At 61.0% G+C, this 15297-nt stretch overlaps 1 protein-coding gene across 24 annotated transcripts in view; it reads left to right on the top strand.

The window, feature by feature from the left end:
* The window catches only part of CACNA1G (calcium voltage-gated channel subunit alpha1 G), a 61932-nt gene that overhangs the window by 10626 nt on the left and 36009 nt on the right, over positions 1-15297 (top strand). For 22 of the 24 annotated variants that reach the window (XM_027034091.2, XM_027034092.2, XM_027034085.2 and 19 more), the window contains exons 5-9: positions 406-565; positions 1066-1366; positions 1533-1625; positions 3559-4342; positions 6522-6898. In XM_027034091.2, the coding sequence (XP_026889892.2) occupies positions 406-565; positions 1066-1366; positions 1533-1625; positions 3559-4342; positions 6522-6898 (1715 nt within the window). The remainder of the gene's footprint in view (positions 1-405; positions 566-1065; positions 1367-1532; positions 1626-3558; positions 4343-6521; positions 6899-15297) is intronic. The other 2 variants (XM_027034080.2, XM_027034101.2) reach the window with 1 other exon arrangement.

Below are 15297 nucleotides of genomic sequence, written 5' to 3'. Positions count from 1 at the left end.
GTGTGTGTGTGTGTGTGTGTGTGTGTGTGTTGGGGGGTAGGATCCAGGGACAGAAAGCTGGGCAGCTCTGTGATGCTGGACAAGTCATGTCAGTCCTCTGGGCATCCTCGATCCTCCTCTGTAAGCTGAGATGATGTGGGGAGTTAGGTGGGGAACAGTGCAGGAGAGAGCTCTGGAAACCTCCATCTCTGTGTCTCATCCTTGGTGGTACCGTGCCCTGATTACTACGGATGGGCCAGGACGGGTAGTGGGCAGGGGCTGGGGGCTGCCGGGGCTGCCGGTGGAGTTAGAGGCGTCTACCGGTCTCCCCGCCAGCTTGAGCCGGCTGTCTGTGCCCCGGAAGCCCCGAAGGGCCTCCTCTGGGAGTGCTGCCTGGCCCCCCCCAGCGTGGCTTCTGCCCCACAGGCATGCGCATCCTTGTCACGCTGCTGCTGGACACACTGCCCATGCTGGGCAACGTCTTGCTGCTCTGCTTCTTCGTCTTCTTCATCTTTGGCATCGTTGGCGTCCAGCTGTGGGCAGGGCTCCTTCGTAACCGGTGCTTCCTGCCGGAGAATTTCAGCCTGTGAGTGTTGCCCAGAGTGGGCGTGACCTGGGAGTGGTTGCGGGGAGGGGGGGGGGCCGCCCGACCTCAGTCCCCGTTGCCGTTGACATTTCCGTCCTCACACCGGTGCCATGTCTGGTTCTCAAACTTGGCTACGCATTGGAGTCCCCGCGGCCTGGGTCCCGCCCCCCACAGACTCTGATTTCCTCCGTCTGGGGTTCAGCACGGGCGTGGGGAGCCGCACAGGCTCCACAATGAGCCTCATGTGCAGCCGCGTGGGAAAACCATCCGTCTGGGACGTTACCTTCCATCAGCCCGACTCTGGAGTTGCACACTCAGTCCGCACACTCCTGGTGCCCTCCAACCTACACCCACAGGCCCCTGCCCCTGCCTGGTGTGTGCCCGGCTCTGCCCCCTGCCTTGCTCACCCTGCGGGTCTCAGCGCGCCCACGCGGCTCATCCGTCCTGGGCCCTCTCCCTGGAAGCCCCCCGCCCCCAGCTCCTCCCTGTCCCCTCTGCAGCCCCCTGAGCGTGGACCTGGAGCGCTACTACCAGACGGAGAATGAGGACGAGAACCCCTTCATCTGCTCCCAGCCGCGGGAGAACGGCATGCGCTCGTGCAGGAGTGTGCCCACGCTGCGCGGGGAGGGTGGCGGCGGCCCCCCCTGCGGCCTGGACTACGAGGCCTACAACAGCTCCAGCAACACCACTTGCGTCAACTGGAACCAGTACTACACCAACTGCTCCGCAGGGGAGCACAACCCCTTCAAGGGCGCCATCAACTTCGACAACATCGGCTATGCCTGGATTGCCATCTTCCAGGTGGGGTGGCCTGGGCACGGGGAGGTTCCCCAGAGTGCAAGCGCCAGGATGCAGTCTGGCCTCAGAGCGGCCGTCCTCAGGGCTGGGATGGGGTCGGGGCCTCCGAGGGGGCCGCAGGAGGCTTTAGGGGGCCCCAAACCAGCCTGTCCCTCTGCACTCTCCCCAGGTCATCACGCTGGAGGGCTGGGTCGACATCATGTACTTCGTGATGGATGCTCATTCCTTCTACAACTTTATCTACTTCATCCTCCTCATCATCGTGAGTGCTCCTTGGGCCCCTGTGGGGATGAGGGATCCTGGGGACACAGGGTGGGGCGCCCAGAGAGGGGAAGGCCTCCTGGGTCTGAAGTTCTGGCTCTCAGGACGGGTCCCATAGAGAGGCAGGCAGAGAGAGAGGGCACCTGTCATGAGGAGTCAGGAGGAAATCCAAGGTCGAGGCTGGGTTCTATCATTTACTACCACTTACGACCTCTGGCAAAGTCATTCCCCATGAGGCCTCCAGCCCCACTTTAGGCCTCAGTAAAAAGGGCGATTCTCAACCCAAGCTGGCATCACCTCTCTCAGGGGGCATTTGGAAATGGCAAAGGGTGGTCCTGTTTCCTACGGGGTCTAGGGGAGCACCGCTGGCGTTTTGTTGGGGGGCTGGGGAGAGCTGGCAAACATCCTGAAATGACTGTCCCCCAAACAGAGGACTGTTACCACCCCCCCCCCCCCGTTCCCATCACCCTGTGTTGAGTAACAGTGCCTGACCTCTTGTTCCTTCCAGCTCAGAAATCCCAAGTCTTCCTGAGGGCAGAAGGCAGAGGCAAAAGTAGCAATATTTAATAGTTTTAGTCACCAGCATTCATAGTTAATAATTAAACTGCTTCTACTTACAGCTAATATTTATTGAGCATTTACTCTGCGCCAGTCCTGCTCTAAGCACTTTTTCTGTGCTGGTGCATCGAATCCTCACCACGGTCCTGTTATCATCTCTATTTTATAGAGAGGAAACCCACTTGTCTTCATTGGCCTGCCCCGTCACGGGCTTTGCGGGTGCCATGGATTAATCTCGCTGGGTGGGCGTTGGGGTTGATGTGTGCTGTGACATCTGCTACCTGCTTAATCCTCATAATGCACTGGGGCGGGGGGCGGGGGGGGGGGTGGTGGAGTGGAGAGGGTGTGGTCCCACCTCCTAAATGAGAACGCTGAGCCTAGCTACGGACTCCAAGTCCAGCCCTTCTCCATGTCACCAAGAGGCCAGTGACAGAGCCAGAGAGAGAGGGACAGATATGGAGAGAAAGAGACGAAGACGGAGATTAAGATCTACTCGGGACTGGGGCGCCTGGGTGGCTCAGTCGGCTCAGCGTCCAACTTCGGCTCAGGTCACGATCTCATAGCTCGTGAGTTCGAGCCCCGCGTCGGGCTCTGTGCTGACAGCTCAGAACCTGGAGCCTGCTTTGGGTTCTGTGTCTCCCTCCGTCTCTCTGCCCCTCCCCCACTCATGCTATGTCTCTCTCTGTGTCTCAAAAATAAGTAAACATCGTAAAAAAAAAAAATCTACTCAGGATTTAGGACAATCTCCAGAGAGAGGTGGAGACAGACTAAGGCAGCTCTTGGTGACAGGCAGAGGCTCTGAGAAAAAGCAAACCCTCCAGGCTATCCCTGCCACCCCTGCATGTGGAAGGGGGGGCCACGCCTGGGGCCTCTTCCCCTCCCCCACCGTCACCTGCCACCTGCGGAGTGAGGCCAGCACCTCTGGGAAGCGTGGTCTTCTCACTGTGCTTCTCTCCCTGGGCTGGGGGGAGGGGACGGAAGCAGACAGGGAGGTAAGGGGCCTAGTTTCCACCCACACTCTCCGTGAAGAATCTTCCAAACAGCTCTCTGGAATCATACTAGTGAAGCTAATTATCATAATTACTAGGACACAATCTAGAAAAAAAAAAATCTGCCTTGTCACCATAAATATTCATTTCCTTCATTCTGGATTGTTGTCCCAGCGATGCCATCCAGGAGTCCCGGAGAAACTGAGGCAGGGAGGTGGGGGACGAGGGAGCGCGGGCGAATTCAAGAGCGGCAGCCTGGCTAGCCTGCAGGGGTCAGGGTCCGGGCCATCGCCCGGCTGGGGGAGGGGAGAGGCACGGGAGTACGCGGCCGCGGCAGCGGTGCCCTTTTCTTCAGGATATCTCCTCTTCCTGTCCCCACCCCAACAGGTGGGCTCCTTCTTCATGATCAACCTGTGCCTGGTGGTGATCGCCACGCAGTTTTCAGAGACCAAGCAGCGGGAGAGCCAGCTGATGCGGGAGCAGCGCGTGCGCTTCCTGTCCAATGCCAGCACCCTGGCCAGCTTCTCGGAGCCAGGCAGCTGCTACGAGGAGCTGTTGAAGTACCTGGTGTATGTCCTCCGTAAAGCGGCCCGCAGGCTGGCCCAGGTCTCCCGGGCGGCGGGTGTGCGGGCCGGGCTGCTCAGCAGCCCCGTGCCGCGCGGTGGCCAGGAGCCCCAGCCCGGCGGCAGCTGCTCTCGCTCCCACCGCCGTCCGTCTGTCCACCACCTGGTTCACCACCACCACCACCATCACCACCACTACCACCTGGGCAACGGGACGCTGCGGGCCCCCCGGGCCAGCCCAGAGATCCAGGACAGGGATGCCAACGGGGCCCGCCGGCTGATGCTGCCACCGCCCTCGACGCCCGCCCTCTCCGGGGGCCCCCCGGGGGGCGCAGAGTCCGTACACAGCTTCTACCACGCCGACTGCCGCCTGGAGCCGGTCCGCTGTCAGGCACCCCCTCCCAGATCGCCGTCCGAGGCGTCGGGCAGGACCGTGGGCAGCGGGAAGGTGTACCCCACGGTGCACACCAGCCCTCCCCCAGAGATGCTGAAGGAGAAGGCGCTAGTGGAGGCGGCCCCCACCTCCGGACCCCCCACCCTCACCAGCCTCAACATCCCGCCCGGGCCCTACAGCTCCATGCACAAGCTGCTCGAGACACAGAGCACAGGTGAGCGCTCTGGGTGGGGCATGCTGGGACCCTTGCCCGGGGGCCAGGTGGGGTCCCGGAGAGGGTTGGGGGCCTGGCGTCCCAAGGACAGGCCTCTGATTTCCGTTCTGCCACTTGAGGCCTTGGGACCTTCGAGCCGTCCCGTCGCGTCTTTGAGCCCTAATGGCCTCATCTGCTAAAACGGGAATCTTAATTCCCACGTTGTAATGGGAACAATATCGATCACGTAATGAGCACCCGATCTCTGCTCTATGAGGTCAACGGGTGTCGACCGATTGCTGAGTGCCTATCCCATGCTCTGCGGACGGAATCCCATCGGATCCTCTCAACAGTGTAGATGCTGAGCTTTCTTGTTGTCCCCATTTTACTGATGAGGACAAGGAGGCTCGAAGAGGTTGCTTGGCTTGCCCAAGGTTGTGCCACTGGGGAGGGGTGACCTCAGGGCCACCTGACGCTGAGGCCCACACACTACATTGTGAGGCCCAGAGGGGCAATGATGTGTGACTGTGGCCAGCAGTGCCCCCCACCCCCACCCCACTGCTAAGGAGATTTGTAAACACGACTTTCATTCCCTCCCCACAGGGAGACCGGGGGCCCGGAGCAGGAAGTTCTCAGGGGGTTGCTAGTCTGGTGGGAGGAACACCCAGCGTCACAGGGGAAGTGAGACACTCCCTGCCTGTAGGCGTCCCCCCCGTCAGACAGGGGTGGCGGGCCCTCCTCCGAAGACAGACGCACTGCAGCCGAAGCCCAGGGCCTGGGATTCGGGAAGGCTGTGGCACGTAGGAGCAGTGGGATACGTGTGGGAGTCATGCGGGAACGTGGGCTGGGACAGGAAGGTGCCGGTGCGGAATGCCGTGCGAACGCTGCCCGTGCCAGCTTTTCCGCTACCCTGCCATGGGACGTAAGCCAGTCACGTGCATGTGTGTCTCAGCTCCGTCCTGTGTAGAAGGCAGGGCGGGGGCCACCACGGTTGCTGGCGAACCTTCCTGGGTGCAGTCAGAAGGGGGAATGTTATTGGGTGCTTACTAGGGGCTGGGCCCCGAGCTAGGCACCTTCACTTCATGTACGTGTTTTTCCCTGCATGCCCTCCGAGGTGCCCTTCAGCTCTCAGATTCTATGATCAAAGCCGATTTAAATGGACGTTGATTGGCGTCTTGGGATAGGTCACTGTGTGCATGAGCGTGTGTGGTCTGGCGTGTATGTATGTGCATGTGTGTGTGCAGGAAGGCGTCCAGTGTGTGTATGTGGCCATGTGCACGCACGTGTTTGATGTTCGTGCGTGTCTATGTACACGTGTGTCTGATATGTGTAGTCGAATGGGTGCACACGCAAGGGTGGTGCCCCTGTCTGGTCAGGACGCGTGCCCACATGTGCATTGTATCACGTGCATGTATCTGTGCATGCTCGTGGTCAGCTGTGCAGGTGTGTGTGGTTCCCAAACAGTACGTATACGCACACAGTACATGTGTGTATGCAAATGGCCAGTGCACGTGCGTGCGTGTGTCCGGTGTGTGTGTGTGTGTACGTGAGCACACATCTGCGGGTGTGTGTCATAAGAATCCCTTGGAAAATGCTACTCAGAGCAGTGCTGGTGCAGGGCTGGCTTTCACGGGAAGGAGAGATGGTTTAGGCTCCTTGCTAAAGGCTCCCAGGACAGGAGAGCTGCCCAGGACCTCAGAGGACATCAAGGCCACCTGCCAAAGCCCAGGACACCCAACAATGACTGTCAGTAGAATGCTATCGGTATTTGGGGGCATTCTGTTGCTCAGGACTGTCCACACTGCCGGCACTAAGTACTCCTGGCCCATGAAGTGCCTAGAACCCCCACCATTGAAAGAACCCCTAACTTCCTAACTCATTTTATTTTATTTTATTTTATTTTAATGTTTTTATTTATTTTTGAGACATCGAGAGACAGAGCATGAGCAGGGGAGGGGCAGAGAGAGAGAGGGAGACACAGAATCTGAAGCAGGCTCCAGGCTCCGAGCTGTCAGCACAGGGCCCGACGCGGGGCTCGAACTCACGGACCGTGAGATCATGACCTGAGCCGAAGTTGGACGCTTAACCGACTGAGCCACCCAGGCGCCCCACCTAACTCATTTTATATGTGCTGTGAGGGAAGGGCCGCCCCACGTAGGAAACCCAGCAGCCTCTAACCTCTACCCTCCTGTTGTCCCAGGCGCCTGCCAAAGCTCTTGCAAGATCTCCAGCCCTTGCTTGAAGGCGGACAGTGGAGCCTGTGGCCCAGACAGCTGCCCCTACTGTGCCCGGGCAGGGGCAGGGCAGGTGGAGCTCGCCGGCCACGAGATGCCTGACTCAGACAGCGAGGCAGTGTATGAGCTCACACAAGACGCCCAGCACGGTGATCTCCGGGACCCTCACAGCCGGCACCGACAGAGTCTAGGGCTGGACGCAGAGCCCAACTCTGTGCTGGCCTTCTGGAGGCTGATCTGTGACACTTTCCGGAAGATCGTGGACAGCAAGTACTTTGGTCGGGGAATCATGATTGCTATCCTGGTCAACACCCTCAGCATGGGCATCGAGTACCATGAACAGGTAGGGGCATGTGCAAGGGCACGGGCCCTGGACCTGGAGACCCTCTGCCTTCCTCCCCTCCCGCCCCCGGGTCCCATTTCCTCTCCATGCTGCTAGCCTGATGGCGGGGAGGAGGACAGAAAGGAGGTGCACCAATGTGTGGAGACTTTGGACGGTGAAAACCGATGAATGCCACGCAGTCTGTGTGTTTGGAGGTGGCCCCAGGGCAGGGGCAGGGTCTGAGCTGAGCCTGTTCTATCTGGGAAGGCTTCCCAGAGGAGGTGGGCTTTGAGGGATGTGAGTGAGTGAGGAGCCTCAGGTGTGGGTAAGGCCTCTCTGGAGGGACAAGTCGTTGGAAGAGATTTGGGTCTTTGGAGAAGACACAGAGGGGAGAGAAGGTGTTGGGGGATCCCCCAGCCCAGTGCTGGGTCCCCCCCAGCATCCACCTGACTCAGTAACTGGGAGTGTGACCGACTGGCAGCAGGTAGGGGCGAGGAGGAGAGGGTCGGTAGAGGCGCCTTGGTGGAGCTGAGGCCCGGCCGGTAGGGAGGGAGGCCATCTGCTCCCGGCCTTCATTCCGGGGGCCTTGCTGTGAGTGGGGCGGCTGGGTGGATGAGAACGCCCAGCATGCTGAAGAGACTTGAAACCATCGCGTTTGAGGAATCGTTCTAAGAACCGGGATGTTTAGTCAGGAGAAGAGGAGGCTCAGCGGGGACAGGCGAGCTGTCTTCAAATATTTGAAGGGCTGTCATGTGGAAGAGGGAGCAGGCTTGTGTCGTGGGGCCGATGGCTGCGAGCAGATGGGATCTGGGCTGAACGGGAGGTGGCTGTTCTCACTCCCAGGGCTGTGCAAGTATGCGAAGGGTGATCTGGGGGACCCCCACCCCTGCCCTCGACCCCCCGCGCTGACTGGGGCCGGGCTTCCCAACAGGGCTCCTTCCAGAAGGTGGCCCTTAGTCCCGGTTTGGCCTTCCCAGTCACCCCCCTTGGCTGATTCTCGGGAAAGGAGGGAGGCAGGTGTTCCTCCAGGCCCTTCTGTGCTCTTTCCTGGGTGTTCCTGCCTCCCGGAGGCTGGGGCAGGGGACTGGGCTGCCAGAACTTGACCTTTCCTGATACAGAACTGAAGGGGTGTGCGGAGGGGGTGGGGGCGGGGCAGGCGCTGGCGACACGGGCCAGGTGGTGCTCATGGCGGAGGGGGACGGAGGGTCTGGGTCCAAGCCAGGGCTGGAGCTGATATGAGACGGTCACTTTTCAGGGGGATCAGAGCCCCCTCCCCAACCCTGCCGACCTCCGTGCCTTTCACGTGGTGCACGCTCAGCGCCTAACCCAGCTGCCCTGTCCAGCCAGGGGCACGCCGGCCCCAGCCCCGCCTCCATCACCGTCACACCATGTTGGCACCCCTTCCTCCTGCCTCAGGGCTCCGCCTCCCCCCAGGTGGCTATGCCGGATTCCCTCTTTTTGGAGGTGAGGTGTGGGGAGGGGGCAGGACGCCGGCTGCGGCTCCAGCAGGTGGGGAGTACGGCACCGCGGTAGGCGTGTTGTGTCTGGGCGCACGGGGCATGGTGTGTGTGCACACGCCCGCTCAGCCGGCCCCCTGGGGAGAGGTGCTCCACTCTGCCAGGCTGGTGAGGGCAGCCCCTGACCTCCCGTTACCCCGGCTCCGTGAGCCTGGACCTCAGCCTCCCCTCCCTTCCCCCAGTTCTAGCCGTGGTCAGGTGTCCCTCTCCCTGGGGGGCGCTGCATCCCGCCACGTGCCCTAGCGGACGCTGCTGGCGGAGGCTTTGACCGCGCTGGGGAGAAGCTGAGTCACGGAGACCGAGGGCCGATGAAGCGGCAGCAGGAAGCCTTTCGGTTAGACGTCAAGAAGGACACCCCCTTGGGGGGGAAATAAAAGCCATCCGTCAGGGGTGCCTGCAGCATCTCCTTGCCCAAGTTCCTGAGGAAAGCAGGGGGCACCCCCCACCAAGCCCTCAGCAGCAGGGGGTCCCCCCTGGTGGTGGCGCAGCGTCTGCTCCCAGGAGGGGTCTGTCTCAGTACCTGGTCGCTGCGCGGGCCCCACAGGGGTGAGTGGGAGTCCCCAGCAGGCCGGGCAGGTGACTGACTGCTCTCCGCAGCCTCAGGGGCCGGGGAAGAAGTCCCAGAAGCAGCCACGGCCCTGTGCTTGCAGGCACTGCGGCGTGAACGTCCTGCCATCTGCGCCTCGGAGCCTGAGCAGGCGGAGGGGGGCCAGGAGGTGGGTGAGGAGATGCGGGGGCAGAGAGACAGAGACTCAGAGGGAGACGGAGACCGGGAGAGGGGGTCCCAGAGAGCAAGATGAAGACCTGGGGGGAGAGAGGCAGGCACGAAGACGGGAGGACGGAGACGCAAGGACAAGAGGGACAGAGCTACGGAGGGGGCGATGGACACTCGGGGACGAGACAGACAGATGGAGGCACAGAGACATCGGGGTGACAGAGACAGAGATGCGGAGAGGGGTTGCAGGGCTCGGGACACAGGCTCAAATGGAGCCTCCCAGACAGGGAGAGGGGAACCAGGTGAGGAACAAAGTTGGGGGGGCACCTGAGGGGATGTGGCAACAGAGGAGAGGAGCCACAGTGACTCGTGGTCTCCCTGCAGCACCCTGAACGAGGCGACCATGTCCATGGACCCCGGTATTGGTCAGGAGAGGATCCCGGTATTGGGGATCCCCAGCGAGGGGCCCAGCCCTCTTCCCCGCCCATGGCTGCTGCCCTCCCCAGGCCTGTCCTCTCCTACTGTCACCTACCTTACCCCCCACTCGGTGTTCCTGCCAGGGATGGTGACACCCTCCTGCCCCTCTCTACCAACAGAGGAAGCCTCCATTTTGTCATACCCAACCCAAGGTAGGCCCCACGCTGTCCATGGCCTCCTGCTTCCCCCACCCCTTCACCCACTGGCTGGTGAGACCCGCAGGACTGTTTCTCCCAGAGGGACTGGTAAGGAGGACAAGGACAGGGGACACTGAGAAGGGAGCAAGAATGTGACTTGAGGACAGAAGTGTCACCTGATGGAGGACAAGCATGCGTGTGCCCCATCCATGAGACAGCAGAATATGGAGCAAGGAACTTATTGTGAATTATCCATCCCGCCCTCTCTCCTTCCATCCCTCCCCCTCTCCTTCCATCCAGCCATCCATCCATCCTTCACCCATCCCTCCATCCCCCCTTCCATCCCTCCCCATCTCCTTCCATCCATCCAGCCATCCTTCTCTCATCCATCCCTTTCTTCCTTCCTTCCTTCCTTCCTCCCTCCCACACACATTTCCTGTGCATCAGAGTTGGGGAAAAACATCTTGATTTGTGGTGTTTATAGTGTTGACCAATTACCATGGTGTAAATGCTGTCACCATGACCCATGTCAAGCTAGCAGCATGATGTCACTGACTGTGGGGTCAGGAAGAGACGTACACACACTGGGCCTAGGACACTGCGTTCTTCCTCTCAGAGAGGTCATCGGCAAGTGAACAGTTATATTTACTTGATGCAGTATGTGCTCAGAGACAGACGTGCGGAGTAGTCTGGGATCCAGACCAGGGAAGGGATTCAGGGAGAGCCCCGCGCAGGATGTGATCTGGGAGCAGAGTCTGCAGGAAGAGCGAGGTGTAGCCAGCAAAAAGGGGGGGGGGGTGTAGGGCACAAGATGGGGGGAGGGGTCAGAGGCACCAAACACCAAAACTGAGAGATTTGTGAGAAGTTCAGAATGAGTGGGGCACAGGCTGGGGGCCAGGATGGACAAGTGACAAGAGACCAGTTTGGAAAAAAATTCAGGGCCAGGTCCTGAGAGGGATAGGAAGGAGTTTTTTCTTGAAGGTGATAGGTTCCCCAGAAATGTTTTAAGCGGGTCAGTGATACAAGCAGGTTTGTGCTCTATCAATAGACATTCTGTGGAGCCAAGGAGGGGAGACAGGAAGCAGGGCGGCCAAGGAGAGGGCTACTGCAGTGGTCCAAACAGTTCATACATCTCTGTCCTTGGAAGTGGAGGGAAGAGGGCCGGGGACAGCTGGCAGGTGGCTGAATCTGCAGGACTCGACACCAATTGGAGATTTGGGGGGAGGACACAGCAAGGACAAGACCCAGGTTTCTGCTTAGGGTGGGAGCACTGGGCCTTGAGCAGATTGGGGCTGCAGGACGTTGCGTACAAGGCATCCGTGGGCCATCCTGGGGCGTACCTAGCAGGCTGCTGGAGCTCAGAAGAGAGTCTGTCTCTGCCGGCGTCTGCCCTGGGGCCAAGCTGCTCCAGGAGGAGTGGGGGTGGTGCGGGGAGGGGGTCTTGGGGACATAGGAGCTTCCTAATCACCCCTTTCCTAGCTCCGGGGTGCTGAGGGCAGAGGTTAACTTCACATTCTAGAGGAGGGACAACAGAGAGAGGTGGGGGAGGGGCATGTGGCCCAGTGGGTCTCTGGGCTGCCAACGAGAGAGAGAGGCAGGGTCCGGAGTAGACTGCCTTTCGGGCCAGCAGAGGACAGGGCAGGTGACGATCCTGTTCGTTGCTCAGACTCTGGACCCATCCTGTCACTCTAGATACGTGTCCAGGGAGGGTTTCTATTTATAAGTGAGTGAGGTCAGCTGTTCAAGGCAAGGGAAGTTGGGGGTGGAGTGGGGTGGGGGGGGGGGTGGAAATCCAGATGTGGCAGGTCTTAACTTTGAAGGGATTCACAGACTCCTTTGGGATTCTGCTGAAAACTGGGGACTCTCTCCCCAGAAAATACACACGTGCAGGGACACCCCACATGTGGCCTTCGAGGACAAGGGTTTATGGACACCTCCCACCCCAAGTCTATCCCTTGGGCCTTCTAGCAGTTCTTGGCCTCCAGACAGAGGAGCCCTGTCTCAGGAGCTGAGGCTGAGCCAAGCAGAACTGGGGGGCGGGGGGGGGGGGGGATGATCCTTTTAGAGCCGTCCTGGCCCCCGATTTCCAAAGTCTCTCCAGATGTGGGGGGGTGGGGAATGGGTGCTGTTTTGGAGATGGCTGGCTAACGGGGTGCTCACATTCCTTCAGGCGTCCTCTGGTCCTATAGGCTCCTGCGGCTCAGCAAACACCTCCTCCTGTGCACAGCATGCCAGAATAGGATGGCAGAATGGCAGGGGGCGGGGGACAGAGCCAGAAGCACCAGAAGCACCGGAGAAATGTAGGTTCTAGCCGAAAAAGTTCTGCTTCATGGACGATTATGCCAAATGTCGTAAGGGAGGCTTCTGGGGACAGAGGAGAGATGCTCACACCCAGCTGGGGGCTTGGAAGGGCTTCACAAAGGAGGTGGCTGTTGAGAGGGGTCCTTGAAAGCTAGGCGGGATTGGTGCAGAGAGGCCTCGATGGAAGGATTAAGGGGAAATCCGGCAACCTAGCCTGGAGGAGCACAGGGTGGCGTGGGACGCTCGGAGGACAGTCATGTTGCCTCCCACCCCCACCCCCACCCGCACCGAGGTGTCTGAGCAGGAGTGATGTGAGCCCAGCTGTGTTGAAGGAAGCCAGAGATTCCAGTGGGTGCGGGCTGGGTCGAGGGAGAGGCCCAGAGGCTATTTCTGTCCTTCAGACCAGAGGCAGCGAGGGCCCCAAGTATGGTGGTGGTGGAAAGGACAAGGGGGCGGGGGCCGGCACCTGCTGCTGGAGGGATGAGGGCCCACAGGAATCCTAGATAACTCCCAGGAGCCAAGACAGAATTCTGGAGGGTGATGGAGCTGGCCGTCCGGGAAGGGGCAGGTTTGATGGAGGGGGTGGGAGGGTTTGTTTTGGAGTGCTGCATTTGAGCTGGAGGCCGGCCATCCCGGGAATGCTATCAGGCAGGTTGGCTCTCTGGGTGAGGAGCCAAGGGCTTGGAGGGAGATTGTTTAGTGTCGTCCACACCCCAGTGACAGCCGGGTGGGAGGGGGCTGCGGCGGTGGGAGTCGGGAGCTGGGGGGCAAGAGGAGGGAGTGGGTTCTGACTGAACTCTGAGCAGAGAAAGGAGACGGGAGAGGAGCCCTAGGAGGGCAGGAGGGGGCATGGGCGCTGGCAGGTGGGGCCGACAGCAGGCTCTGGTGCTGTCCTGGCATCCCCTGAGAGAGGGACTTGGAAGAGAATCTAGACAGAGCTGGGGTTTGGGGGGGCTAGGCCTGCACTCACATGGGGGTTTCTGCTCTGAGCCCAGGAAAGGAGACTGGGGGAGTGAGGGAACAGGGGATACGTGAACAGGGCCCTGGGGACGTGGGGTGTGTGTGGAGGGAGGTGCAGGTGCAGGTGGAGGAGGGGAGGAGAGAAGAGTCGGCTGTGCGTCACAGAGCTGTTTGTGGGGAGGGGAGCGGAGCCGGGGGGGGGGGGGGGGGGAGAGGCCAGGCTGGGAGTGGGGACGAGGCGGGGCGAGGAGAGGGAGAAGGTTTGGAACAGCTCTAGGTGGGGAGAGACGGAGCCCCAGCAGCAGAGGAGGGTGAGGGAAGGGACAGAGCTGCCGTGAGGCCCCCAGCTGGCATTGCCCTGTCCAGTCAGCACAGGCTCGTGACAGCACCGCTCAACAATTCGATGGCCGCAGCAGAAGCGGAGGGGGTGGGGTCTTACCAGGGCTGGGGCCGGCCCAGCAGGGGCGCTCTGAGGTCTGCGGCAGGAAGGCAGCCTTGAAATGGTCCGCCCCGGGCTCCAGGCTGCGAGGGTGTCCTGGCAGGTGAGGGGCAGGGGCCCCAGCTCCAGAATCTGGAGTCTCAGGGGCTTTGGCTTGGCTGTGTCCCAGCTGGGAGCACACTGTGAGTGCCGTGTGCCCGCTTTGCTGGTGTGTTTCCTGGAGGTGACTTCCGGGTGCTGGTAGGAGATTGTGGGGAGGGGCTGGAGCCACCCCTGGATAGGGGGTTCTGGGGCACAGTGACACCCAGCAGTGGGCCCAGTGGGCGTGAGGGGCCTCAAAGGGATTGGCCCAGAGAGGCAAAGTTCCAAGCTGGAGAGCTCCCGGAGGTCTGAGAAGAGCAAGGTGGTGATCGACATGGTGAAGCCCGTGGGCTTTGCTCGAAACCACCTGCCATCCAGGTGGCTCCTGACTTCCCACACCCCTCCTTGGAGGAGGAGGAGGCAAGAGGTGCCAGTGACCCTTGCCCCATTGCTGTGGCCTGCCTGGATTCCCCCATCTTGGGTCGGGGGAGGGGGTGCAGCGGGCAGGACTGTCAAAAGCAGAGGTGAAGTGAATCAAGGAGCAGAGATTTCAGGTCAGTGGAGCTGTTGGGAGCGGAGGAGATGGGGGTGGGGTGGCGCTGGGGCAGGGCTGGGGTGACTCGTACGAGCCTCTGCCCAGCTGTCTCCCTGCTCGCCCACTTCTCTCGCCGTCCCCGTGTGCCGGAGCCGCTCCTGGGCCTCCTGCCTGGGCCTCTACAGCATCCCCCTAATTGGTCTCCGTCTCTCCATCTCTCCAAGCCGTCAGCATGCTGCCACCACCGCAGCCAGATTAATCTTAATACACCGCTCTGCACATCTCTTTCCTCCCCCCAGAAGCCCCAGTGGCAGCATCGCGGGCAGAGGCGAGTCCAGCCCCAGTGGTGGGACAGAGTTCAAGGCCATCCTGCCTGGGCCCTGCCAGCCTTGCAGCCGTGTCCTCCACGGACCCCTCCCCCGCTCTGACCCCAGAGAAGCACTTGATTCTCTGTCCCTGTCCCCATGCATTCCTTCCTCTGCATCTTTGCTCGTGCTGCCCTCAGCTGGGGGTGCCCTCCACGGGGTTCTCCTTCCGCCCCTTCCTCCCCGGCCTCAGCTGGGTTTGAGCTCCCGGGGTGCTCCTGGTGTTTGTCCCCAGCGTGGGGCTTCGTGCGGCCTTGCAGGCATTCCGTCCTGCCGTGTGTGAGGCCCTTGTCCACCGTCAGTGCCCGCGGGGCTGCCTGAGCGTGGCTCTGGGCCGGGTGTTTTCACGGTCTTTAGCGCCTCTGTTCTGCAGAGCAGTTCTGCCATGAGGTGACGCTACCCTGTTTAACGGCGAAGGCCACTGGGGATCAGAGGGGCTAAGGGACCTGGCCAAGGTCACACAGGCAGAAAGTCTCAGGGTTGGCCGGCCTCCCACACTCTGGTTCCACCCCATGTTTTGATCACCAGTGTTCTGCACGCTGTGGGCCCGTTGAGGGTTGGCTGATGGAGGTGAGTCCTGGTGCTTTCAGGGGAGTCCTGGTGCCGAGAAGTATCGGGGAGCTTGTGGGCGGGGTGGGGGGCGCTATACTTGCTCCAAGGGGACAGGCTGAGGGGAGGGGAAGTGTTAGGAGGTGGGGCGTTTGCAGTTAGCATCTTCCCAAAGAAGAGCCCGGGGCCCCTGTGTGGGAGTGGCCTCAACTCACTGCAGCCCCCCCGCTGGACCTTGACGTCTTGAGGGAGGATTGAGACCTGAGAAAGGACTTCCTGGCAGCAGGAGAGAGTCGGGAGGGGGGCTGGTGCCCACCTGGTGGGGGGGGGGGCCTTCCTGAGCC

This window comes from Acinonyx jubatus, chromosome E1 (assembly GCF_027475565.1).
Source record: "Acinonyx jubatus isolate Ajub_Pintada_27869175 chromosome E1, VMU_Ajub_asm_v1.0, whole genome shotgun sequence".
Taxonomy (NCBI): Eukaryota; Metazoa; Chordata; class Mammalia; order Carnivora; family Felidae; genus Acinonyx; species Acinonyx jubatus.
This window is presented reverse-complemented; position numbering and strand designations above follow the sequence as displayed.